Here is a 12,722-nt window from a genome sequence, read left to right on the forward strand (position 1 = left end):
TTCATTTTTTCATACTTTCCTCCTAACCAAACAATCCTAAAACCCAAAACCCTAACTAACATTTCAAGGCAATCAGACATTAAAAAAAAATGGAAAAGGAAAACAAAAAAAGAATAGAGGGTTACCTTCGATCCACGATCTCGAATGAAAATAGAGGTTTACTGTGTTGTCTCAGATGGAGAGCGATGAAGGAGGAGAATAAAGGAGAGAGGTATGAACGAAAGGGAATAAAGATATCGAGAATCACTGGGGGGCATTTTTGGAATATTTCAAAAAAATTGAAGTGTTTTTTTAAAAAAAACACCTGTCAAGTGATTCTCTAAAAATCACTTCAAGTGTTTTTCCAGATTTTCAAAAGTGTTTTTTAAAATTTGCCAAACACTTTATTTTCATCCCAAAAACACTTAAAAGTGTTTTTCAGGGTAGAAACACTTTTAAAAATCACTGCCAAACGGGCTCTTAGTTTTTCACTTCGCTAGGAAAAACAATTTTGATTTATAATAAAAAAGGAACTATTTTAAAACATATTTAAAAACATAAAAAAAATAATTTAAAAGCATTTCGATTCCAAAAACAGAATTTTGAGCTTTAAGCTTTGTTTGGTAAATGTTTTTTCAAAATAATTATATATATAAAAAATTGATCCAAAATAGATTTTTGAGTTTTAAGCTTTGTTTGGTGAATATTTTTTGAATAATTATAAAAAATGATTTTTAAGAACAGTTTTAAAAAATTGTTCTCCAAAATATTTGTAAAACAAATGTCTGTTTGAGAATTTGAAACTTATTTAACTTATTTTCTATGTTTTCAAATATGTTTTAAGTAATACTTTATTTTTAATCATTTCTCATATTTGTATTATTATTTTTTTAAACATGTATTAGAAATATAAATAAAAATAATTTAAAAATATTTTCTTAAAACAACATATTTTTTGTTTTTTGATTGTTAAGTGTGTTTTCAAAAAACGGTTTTTATTGTATAACTCATCCACTTATAAATCAAATAAAAATTTATAATATATTTTTTAATTCACATTAATAATATATTTACATTATTAAAAATAAATTTACTATCAATTTTCAAATTTCAACCACATTCAATTTAAATAAATCAATTATTATAAATCTTGTAAATCTCTTTAATTAACACTTATATATATATATATATATATATATATATATATATATATATATAATTGAAATTCCAAAAATCAAACTAATCTTAATGATTAAACACATTGCAATTATAAATACATATAATTTTAAAGATAGTATATAAAATGTTTTTGAAGATAGTTCTGAAAAACCAATTTATGAGACCAATTTTTAGTAGAAGTTGTATGAGATGAGAGTCTAATGCATGGTTTTGAATGAGAGAAAGAAATGAGGAATTCTCTTTTCGACTCTAACTCTCCTACTCCAATTGTTGTTTTTCTTTTTGTTACTTTTTCTCCTACTCCAATTGTTGTTTTTCTTTCTGTTAATTCGAAAGTAGTTGTTTCAGCTTCAACTCTTCTCTTGTGCTTGGTACATTTATAAGTTTTCCCCTTATTCACTCTTCCATGAATTGTTGAAAATGAAAATTTCATTAAAATTCAAGATCTATTAAATCAAATAACTCAAAAGAAAAAGAAACTTTATATTTAGAGTACAATCAACACAAGGACACTTTACCCCCTATTACTCTTCATGAATTGAAATAATTTTTTTAGGATAAATCAATATAATTAAGGAGGAATCAATAAAAGGACGTCAATCCAAATCTTGGATCCATAGTTTCAAATGCACAGGGTGAGGAAAACTATTTTGTGTCTTAAGCAAGGATGAAAATATCGGTAATCACGGATATATTGGTACTTCGATTTTACAGATATATATCGGCAGATATTTTGGAAAAAAATATTAGTAGGCTTAAAATTGTTAAAAAATAATGGAAATGCAAGAAAAACCTCATAATAATATAATTAGAAGTACAATAGACATTTTAAAGTTGTTTTATTGAAGAATTTGATATACATATGATATAATTTGTGATATTAGATGTAATTATATCATGTCCATTTATAAGAAATGTTAATTTTGTAATTGTTCTCATTATAAAGTCACATAAAATATTTCATTTCATTAAACATCAATAATTTGTACACATTACATTGCAATGTCCCTTTAGTACCAAAATAAGGATTGATGTGGTTTAATGAGATTGATAGATGAAGGAACCCCATTTTGCTATTGGAGACAATATTGGTACCAACTCAATGAGCCTCGATAATATTGGTTAAAATTCTAACATGCCATGCATATATCTCTTGAGTCCTACCCACTACCCACTACCTCTACATGGATAGGATACTCAAAGTTCACCCATGTGTTAATTCCAAATCCTTCTTCCATCTGATATGGAACTTGGTATGACATTTGTCTGAAAGGGGAACAACGTGACATACCATACTCTTCATCGATTGAACTTGAAGGTTGACCATAACTCATCTTATAAGGAGGGTAGACATTAGTCTCATTCGAGGAGTCACTAAATTGAGTCCCTATACTCATAGATTCAAAACTCCTTGAAAGTAACTCCTCGTTATATGGTTCCATCGTTCGTTCTCTTCCTCTATAAGGCTTCCAAATAGCTCCTATGCTTGGACCAGCTCTTCTAGAGCCATGGTCTTCATCATGTGTGTAGTGTGTGACATCATTTTCATAGGTAAATTGGCTGATTGGATATTAACTATGTTGACGTTCATAAATATCTCCTCTCGCATTATCACCTCCATCATCAGTTCCACCTCTTGAACCATCGTAACCAGAAGCAAAAGTATATGCAGCACTAGGTCTACTACTATGGCCAACACTTGTGGAGTCAAGCTCTTGGTAGGAATTTAATGCCGTCTGGACTGAATTATCAGTATCTTTGCTAAAACTTTCAGAGTGAACTTCTTCGGACAACACACGTTCAACATTAACTCCAAATTCTCGAGCATGAGTGGCAATTCGTGGATCAGGATTGCTAACTTCGTTATCCAAGTGTATAGGCCTAACCCATTGGAACAACCGATTATCTTTTTCTTCACCCACCTCGACTGAAATGTCAAGAAGATTAAGGTAATTTTTTTCAGTAACTCGATCATTTTCTGCCTCCATATCGCTTAACTTTAACCTCATACGATAGTAACAAAAAACTAATTGCTCCGATCGAGGGTAAGCCAAACGATTTCGTTGCTTTGTGTGGATGAGAGCAAACATGCTCCAATTTCTCTCACAGACAAAAGATGACGCAGTTTGTGAGAGAACTTTGATGGTTAACTTTCTCAATGTAGGTGTTTGATTCCCATATATAAACCACCATTCAGTTGCAACCAAATTAATAATCATATAAATACTTATGTGGTGAATTTACAATAATGATAATCAATTTTTTCATATAAAGACTCACCGGGCACCATGGTTGACCTTGCTGCAATTGCCGCCTGATCACCAAATCCTCTTTTTGCATCTCGAAAAAGCACAAGCTATGTATTCAACATTTAATTTGTTAATATCATATTTGTTAGTAAACGTTCAAATAAATTGATGAATGAAATTATTGTTTTATTGACAAAAATAACATTTTTTTTATTTACCTCATTTCCAAATTGATCAAGCGATTCAATAGTTGGATCTAATTTGGCAAAAACATCATGAACCGCTTAAAGTAGTTCCGGATCACTACCAACTCCACGCCTATATTGAAATCTTAGATTCAAGAAGTATGCTACAATAAAATTAAGTAGAGTTAGTATTTTGTTAAAGAAAATTAAATACAGAGTAAAAACTTATAAAGATAGATAATACTTAAGTACCTGTTGAATGAAGTGGATGTTTTAGTGTTTTCTCCCAACGATCTTTTATTATTTTGAAGATCCAATCTCCAGCTCCTTGACAAATAAGGTTCTCTTTCATCACGTGCATAAGTTTGTACACAAATGGCATTGTGGGAACAACTTCAGAATCCACAAGTCGAAGCACCATGTATAATGACTCATATAATGAAACTATATTTGTCATTCTGTTCCAATATGTATGGTCAAACAATAATTGCTCCAATTCTCGTCCAAGTTTTGTTTGACTGAGCTTGTGTTGTGCCCATTCATCACTTATAAATAATTTTTTCAAATCAGCCTTTTTTTTAAAAAGACTGTCAATACTTTCTCATTTGAGTAAGTAACCAACCATGATTATAAATTAAGTTAGTTATCTTGCGAGCATTGTTTATCACATCGATAACACTATGTCTTTTACCAATGTCTTCAAAGATTAAGTCGATGCAGTGCGCCGCACACAGAGTCCAATATAAGTCTTCTTCATCAATTGTTTCCCTACTTTCATGAACACCAACCCCATTATTTGTGACAATTTAGACCACATTTTCTTTACCGATTTCTTTGATAATAGTTTTCAATAGCTCATATATATACTTATGGTCTTTGATATAGTTCAATGCATTGATTGACTTAAGGAACACTGTGGTCTCTTTAGAATAAACCATGAAATTAATAATACTTAATTTCGTGGGTTTTGTCCATCCATCTGACATTATTGTGCACCCATATGTCTTTCATTTTTCTTTTTATTGATTCACATAAGCTTTCATTTCTTTGTACTCCATTTCCAAGTACTTGTTCTTTATTTCATATGGAGATGGAGATTCGATTCCCATTCCTACACTTCATATATAAAAATTATGTAAAACATGTCACAAAAGACTATACTTACTAAAAGTGTGACATAATATAACATTTCAAAAATTAGTAATTGCTTTTTGTGCACCAATAATCATATTCTTGAAGTGATGAGACTTTGTTTTTGCGGGTGCGACGCTCTCATAAATAAAGAATTTGTTGATTAAGCGTCCCATCGTTTCTTTAATTGAACTACCCTTGAATATATCTTTGATATTTTTTTGTCTTGCTGCAAAAGACTAGTAAAGCGAATGGACAACAAGGGGTGATTGGTTCGAATGTCACATACTTTGTGATTTTCGCATCATCGTCGGTGTACCAGTAGACCGTGAAGACTCCCCCGTTTTGCGTTTTCTTCCTACAATATTCTCATGTTGTTCACGTTCCCATTCTGATGCTTTCGAGGCACAAACTGCAGATCGATATGCATCCCGCTCATCTGGGTGCATATCTGTCGGATACATATACACATCTTCATCCTCAGCATCTTCATCATCATCATCATCATCTTCATATACCAAATGTGTATCATGAGTCCCCAGTGCCACGTAATTGAGCACGAATGTCTTGAATATCAGCGGGTTTATTTGCTTTTGTTTTTTTTTTTTTTTTTGTCATGCACCAGCAATCGTATCTCTTCTTTCACTTCGAGAGGCACTCTTGGACACTTTTTAGTATTGTTATGCGAGTCGTTATGCGTTAAACGGAACTTGAATCACGTGATGCCTTCACTTTTCATCAATAACCCACAGAAATTACAAATTGTTTCATTTATGCTCTCCTCAATTGGTGAACAATACTTCCAAGTCGGATCTTACCCTATCATGACAGAACCACCTTCACTAGCCATGATAAATCTATTGCAAGAGAAATACACTTGAATGTGATTTCAATGTAAACAAAAATTAAGTCAACATTTAAATTTAAATCTATGAGAAATCTACAAAATAATAATAAAAAATGAACATATTTAATATTCCAAATATACTAGTTCATGTTAATTAAACTAATTAAATAATTTATCTAAGTTAATTTTTTGAATTTAAATGTAATTCTATGAAAAATTTACTAAATATAAAAATTAATCATAATTGAATATGAAAATAAATCGCAACAATCATAAAACAAAAAAGAACATATTTGATATTCTAAATATATTAGTTCATGTTAATTAAACTAATTAAATAATTTAGCTAAGTTAATTTTTTGAATCTAAATGTAATTCTATGAAAAATTTACTAAATATAAAAATTAATCATAATTGAATATGAAAATAAATCGCAATAATTATAAAAAATGAACATATTTGATATTCCAAATATACTAGTTCATGTTAATTAAACTAATTAAACTAATTAAATAATTTATTTAAATTAATTTTTTGAATCTAAATGTAATTCTATTAAAAATTTACTAAATATAAAAATTAATTATAATTGAATATGAAAATAAATCACAATAATCATAAAAATGAACATATTTGATATTCCAAATATACTAATTCATGTTAATTAAATTAATTAAATAATTTATCTAAATTAACTAGTTGAATCTAATTCTAACTAGAATGAATGTGAAAATAAATCACAAATAATCATCTAAAATAAATATATCAATTTATAATTAAATAATCAAATTAACCTAAGTTAATTCAATAAAAATATACAAATTAATTACAATTGAATGTAAAAATAACATTAAATCATCCATATTGCAAATATACTAATTAATTGAAAATACATTAATTAATTACAATTTAAAACAAACATACCTTAAATTGATTGAATAATTGAGCAACCTTATAAAAAATTGAAATAATTAGAGAGCAAATGAAGAAAGAAATCAAAGGTGGATGAAATTGATGCAAAATGGGCTATTTGTAGGAGAGATTTGGGCCAAAATAGCCGTTGGAAGATTATTTTACTGTTGAAAAACAATTTTGGCCGTTGGATCAAAATCTGGGCGAAATTTGATCATTAGATCGTGAAATTACCGTTATAATCTCATCTTAACCGTTAGATCAAACCCAGATTCAATCTGAGGCGTTGGATAGATGATCGTTGCAGGCAAACGTGATAGGTAGCATCTGGGCTATCGAATCACGTTGGAGAAAGGAGCAAATATTTCACCAAAATATCGACGATTTATCGCCGATATATCTACGATTTTCTTTCATCAAGGGCGTTTTTTCAATTAAATTGACGATTAATCGTCTGATGCCGATAAATCGACGATTTTTTGTCGATTTTTAGCGAAATTTCTCATCTCTGATTTTTCTTCACAATATATCGTCTCGACGTCTCCTTATACATGAAATATCGACTATATATCCTAATATTTTCCACCTTGGTCTTAAGGAAGAGTATGGGAATAGACTAGAGGAGAATGCAGGGAATAGACTAGAGGAGAATGCAGCTGTTAAGAAACTGAATTGGTAAACAAATACCAAACAGGACTTCTAACTTCCAAGGTTTCCCACACTTTTTTTTTCTCTGGCAACTAAATATAATTAAAACTGTAATTAATACTCAGTTACCGTTCTTGGGGCCAAATTCACGGTTGTACAGTTTCTTCTGACTCCACGGAAACCACACTTCATGATTAGACTCGCCTTGAGACCACTCTACTCAGGCTATACCACACCATCAAATCATCGAAATATGAGCTGGCCTCGATTTATAGGGGCGAATCGACGGTTTTTCTTCTGATGCGATAATGGGTCCATATTTTGATTTTGATGAAATTTGAAAATACCAATAATAACACTGCTCTTCGAAAACCAGAATGTTGACAATGACAAGCATGCAAGCAAACATCTTATATACAACTTACGATACAACAACCACAAAGAAAACAATAACAACCACATGCTGGGGAGTCAGCCAAACTTATTACACCTTCTACTTGCTATTATTCACTGAAAATACGAGTGCCAGCATACATTAAAGAGTGATGAGGCTTGGAGCATTCTGGGGAGGATTGGTGAGCATGTGAACCACCTCTCTCATGGTGGGCCTTGCAGAGCTCTCATCCTCAACGCACATCATTGCAATCTTGAACAGATTTATGACACCTGTCAGTGGGTACCCACTAAGCCTGGGGTCCACTACTGCCAGAACCGAAGCTCTATCCGACGGCTGAGATATCTCCGATGTTGTTTTCCGGACCCACCTCACGATGTCCACCCCGTCGCCGAACTCGCCCACTGGCTTCCGCCCTGCGATCAACTCCAGCAGCACCACACCGAAGCTGTACACGTCGCTCTTCTCATCTACTTTCAACGTATAGGCGTACTCTGTTGGGGGCACCAAGCGCACAACAAAGCAGGCATTTAATATTATTCAGAAGTACTACGGGGCGGTCAGAAGGTACGTCGTTAAAAATGGCCAAGTTCAGGAGTGAAAGAAAGAAATAAACAATGCACCGCGAATTACGTTTTGAAGACCGTTGAGACAGAAGTGGTCCATGCCAGTCACGTTTTAATCAACAGAAATCGAAACAGAAATGGAGCTGGTACAAAGGCATTAATGGAAGTAGAAGACGAGATGACAAACCTGGGGCGATGTAGCCGTAGGAGCCAGCGATGGAAGACATGCACTCCGAGGCTCCAGCGTCCTGTAAGAACTTGGCAAGCCCAAAATCAGCCACATGAGCCTCAAAATCCGAGTCCAGCAAGATGTTGTTGGACTTCACATCCCTGTGAATGATGAGTGGGGAACAATCGTGGTGGAGATAGCACAACCCCTTCGCGGCCTCCACTGCAATTCTATACCTGGTTTCCCACTGCAAGTGGGCTCCCTTTGACCCATGCAGTATCTCTCCCAAGCTTCCGTTCGGCATGTACTCGTACAGCAACAAGTTGGTGTCTTTGTTCGACACGTAACCCAACAGTCTCACGATGTTTCGGTGTCGAATTCGTCCTAGCGTTTGGATTTCGGCGGAAAAGCCGTGGTCGCTTCTTCCGCTGCCGCGCCCCACTAGTCTTTTGATAGCCACGTCAACCCCGTCTGGCATGGACCCGCGGTAGACGATCCCGGCACCGCCTTTTCCGATGATGTTTTCTTCCTTCAAGCATTCCAGCACGTCTTCAGCTTTGAAGTCTAGCCGTTGGAACGCTGTGAGCTTCCAGGCCTTTGATTTCTGATGCTTCTTTCTTCGGATTCTGAGAACTGCGAGGGTTAATACCAACGCGAAGGCGACAAGGGCAATGATCGTGATGACGAGTTTTGAAGAAGTAAACGATGACGTCTGCCTTCTACCGTGAATTTGGGTTATATTTTGAAGTGATGAACAAGGGACACGCGGTAGGCAAAGGTTCGGGTTTCCAGCGAAGGAGCTAGAGTTGAAGACCGGAAACTGACCGCCGGTCGGAATGACACCAGAAAAATCATTATAGGAGAGGTCCAGTGTTGTTAGACTAGCCATAGATTTGATTTCACTCGGAATTTGGCCGTTCAAGTGGTTGGTTGACAAATTCAGTATGCCCAAGATCCCAAGCTTAGCAATCCCCTTTGGAATTTCTCCGTTCAGGCTGTTCTGACTGAAATCAATTGATGTTAGTGAAGTACAAGAAACGATGCATGCTGGAATTTCACCGCTTAGGTTGTTGGCGCTGATATTGACCTTTGAAAGCATCTTTAGATTGAAGATTTCCCCAGGAATTTCACCGGAGAATCTGTTAATTTGAAGCGCCAAAGTCTGCAAACTAGACAGATTGCCAATTGCCGGAGGGATTTTTCCAGTGATCAGGTTGTTAGAGACCGTGAAAATTCCAAGCACGTCGCCCGAAATATGCGCAGGTAGTTCTCCGGTGAATAAGTTGTCGTCCAGCTCGAGCATGTTTACCAACGGTAAGTTGAACAACCCAGCGGGAATAGTTCCATTGAAGAAGTTCTTCATGATTCTTATTCGAGTCAGCGATTTGCATTCGCCGAGCTGCTCAGGGATCGGTCCGAAGAAATAATTTTCCATCAATATCAACGTCAGCAACTTTCCTCCTTTGCACAAATCCCGAGGTATCGTTCCGGTGAGATGATTCGTCGCAACGTCGAGGTTCTTAAGCTTCCCGTTACGACCGAGACGTTCAGGGAGTTCAAACGTGAAGTTATTCTCCCAAACCTGAAGTACCTCGAGGTTTGGAAGGTCGCCGATAAACTCTGGAATACGACCGCGCAGTTGGTTCCCAAACAGATTGATCAACGTCAATTCCCTAAGCTGTGAAAAGCTTTCTGGTATCTCTCCAGTGAGCACATTGTTAGAGAGATCAAGTGATTTTAGATTCACCAAACCTGACAGTTCTTGAGGTAGGTGCCCTGAGAGCTGATTAAGTTGTAGAAACAACGAGTGTAACATCTTCAAACGGCCTAGGCTCGGTGGAATCTCTCCGGTGAGGTTGCAGCTCCCCAAGTCAAGAACTCGGAGCGAACTCAGCAACCCTAGCTCAGGTGGAATACCTCCTTCGTAAATATTAAAGTAACCAAGGAACAATCCTTGGAGGTTCGACAACCGAACCAAACTAGTCGGGATCCTGCCGGAAAGATTGTTTCCATTCAAACCCAGCAACTCCAAGCTGTGAATATCTGAGAATACGTCCGGAATATCACCGGAGAAGTAGTTGCCACCGAGATGCATGTGCTTGAGCTTCTTCAGCTTCCCAACCTCCGTCGGAAGCGGACCCGTGAAATTGTTGTTATACATGTCCAGAACCTCGAGCTCCTTCATTCCCACAAGAATACGCCCCGGAAACTGACCATTAAAATTGTTATTCGAAAGGTTGACGAGCTTCAGAGACGTGAGCTTCGCCATCTCCATCGGAAGCTTCCCGGTGAGATTGTCGCATGCCAGCGTGAGATTAACTAACTTGTTCAACATCCCGATCTCCGGCGGTATCGAACCAAATAGAGTAACAAACGAGAGGTTGAGAGACACCACTCGAGAATCCTCATCACATGAAACACCGGAGAAGGAGCAATGCGGAAAGAGAGACGACGAGTCATCCACCCAGTCCTCCAGACCAGAACCCTTCGGCCCTATCATGAAAGACCTGAGCTTCAACAGCACTTGAAGATCACCGTACGCAAAGCCCCGTGAAAACATCATCAGGCATATGAAAAAAGGAAGAGCATATTTCAAGGAGGCTCTCATCTTCAGCTCCATCTTCAAAGAGGAAATCTGTGGTTGGAGTAACCGTTCTTGCAGTGATTCAAGCTCTGTTTGAAGCCATAATAAGTAGAGTTGAGTTCGGTAAAAGAGAATCGAAGACTGCAAGGATCAAACTTGAATGAATAAACAATTTACAAAAACAAAAAGGCAAAAAGAGATGGGATGAAAAGGAGTGGGGATTTCATGCGTGCTCCCATTGTATGCAGCTCCTGCGGCCTAGGCATGACAGAGGCCGTACGCTAGGCCACGGAAGTAACCGAGATAACGGAGAGGTAACCATTTCTTGGGATATTTTGATATTCTACTTGACGGAGTTAAAAGTTAAAAGCCGGTGATGGTAAGTCCTAAGCACTAGCCCAGTGGGTTATGGGGGGTGGTAAGGCCGTGATGGTAGTCATTTGATAGGTGTATTTTGACGGCTGGATCTGGCGGTTTGAATGACAGACGGATGATAATTTTGCTGGTCTGCTCCCTCCTCAGAACTCATGGGGGCCAGTTGTTGTGCTGCTGACCTGCTTTGTCTTACTTCAAAAGCCCATAATGACAAGGCAAGATTTTACAACTGCCAAGGTCATTTTTATGCCAGGTAAAATCGGTTCTCCTATTTTGGATTTAGGATTTGTTTCTTTTTCCCCCTATGCTTTACGATAAATCTCACATATCAAACATCAATGTGGATGCTGTCCTTTGGGATAGAGAGAGAAATTAAAACACATGAGTGGGCCTTGGAGGGGTTGGGCCCAGAGCAAAGGCCGCCCGTGTCTTTTTCTCACACAGACAACTTTCTCCTCTGACTCCATTTGGCCGTGTCTAAAAAGTCCACTCTTTTTCGACTTCCTTTCCTTTTCAATCAGTCTTCTGCACCGTGGGCCCTCAGTCAAATGGCTTATTTTTTCAATCACATGGTTCAGCATTGCGGTGTGTTTCTTTCTCGAGTTCACCACTCGTGACTCACTGAGTTTTCAACCGTGGACTTCCCTTTGATTAATATTTTGATTATATTCTCTTTAATAAAGTGGCTTTGCCAATCCTTTATGCCATATGATTAATTAAAGAAATAATTGGTCAAGCACAATAATCTGTGAACTTGTGATAGCCGAGGCAATGGCATTTATTCCTTTACGCCCACCAGCAATACTAATCCACTGGAAGTGGGAACAGATTCATATTCTCTATAAAGCTTCGGGAAAATTATAGGGAATTAGAATCCCAAGTTAGTGTTTTGAAGAATAAAGATGTATACTTTTAGTGCAGTTAAACGTATCTGAGTAACTAATTTCGCCCACTTGCCCTGACTGGTCCCATGCAACTCACCCCTACTAGAAGCTTCTGGCACAAGATAGATACTACAGCTGTGCCGGAAGTAATGAAAGATACGTAGAGGTTTTGTTTTTGCGAGGAATGTAATAGCTTTCCTTTCTCCCTTCTTTAATTTTTAAATGTTACTTGTTCTCCCGGAATTTACGACTTTAATTCCAACGGCGTCAAAAGCACTCAATGCTGGTTGGAATTGGGTCTGGAGGCCACAGGCCACTAAGTGAGAGAGAAATCTGCAATGATGGCCTACTTTTACTTGTTCTGGTAAAGGCTGCCTTTTCTAACATTTTTGGGAGCTGTGGGTGCGATTGATAGTTGATGGACTGGACGATTCTCAAGCTTCTGCTCTTCAACTGTGCAATGATGATGATGATGGAATAATTCTCGAAACACTCTTGTTCAATCTCAACAGCTTCATCTCATCCAATTCCACAAATCCCAGGCCCAGTCTTGGCCCATTTGTGGCCCACCTTAATCCCTGTGTGACCACACTTGGTTTTAATGATATATTCCTTCAAGG

At 36.6% G+C, this 12,722-nt stretch overlaps 1 protein-coding gene across 1 annotated transcript; it reads right to left on the minus strand.

Moving 5' to 3' along the window:
• Nucleotides 1-7,508: 7,508 nt before the first annotated feature.
• LOC100260741 (receptor protein kinase CLAVATA1) lies at nucleotides 7,509-11,358 on the minus strand. Its single transcript, XM_002279527.4, has 2 exons — nucleotides 8,278-11,358; nucleotides 7,509-8,018 (listed from the first exon to the last, which is right to left on the minus strand). Exons 1-2 carry the CDS (start codon nucleotides 10,877-10,879, stop codon nucleotides 7,666-7,668), a joined length of 2,955 nt encoding a protein of 984 aa, XP_002279563.1. The 5' UTR covers nucleotides 10,880-11,358; the 3' UTR covers nucleotides 7,509-7,665.
• Nucleotides 11,359-12,722: the final 1,364 nt, after the last annotated feature.

Source organism: Vitis vinifera, chromosome 18 (assembly GCF_030704535.1).
Source record: "Vitis vinifera cultivar Pinot Noir 40024 chromosome 18, ASM3070453v1".
NCBI lineage: Eukaryota > Viridiplantae > Streptophyta > Magnoliopsida > Vitales > Vitaceae > Vitis > Vitis vinifera.

Excerpts from the sequence above, each read along its gene's own strand:
- LOC100260741 (XM_002279527.4), bottom strand. The coding sequence starts at position 10,879 with ATGGAGCTGAAGATGAGAGCCTCCTTGAAATATGCTCTTCCTTTTTTC. Across the intron at positions 8,019-8,277 it reads CTACGGCTACATCGCCCCAG|AGTACGCCTATACGTTGAAA; the intron begins GTTTGTCATCTC and ends TGCCCCCAACAG.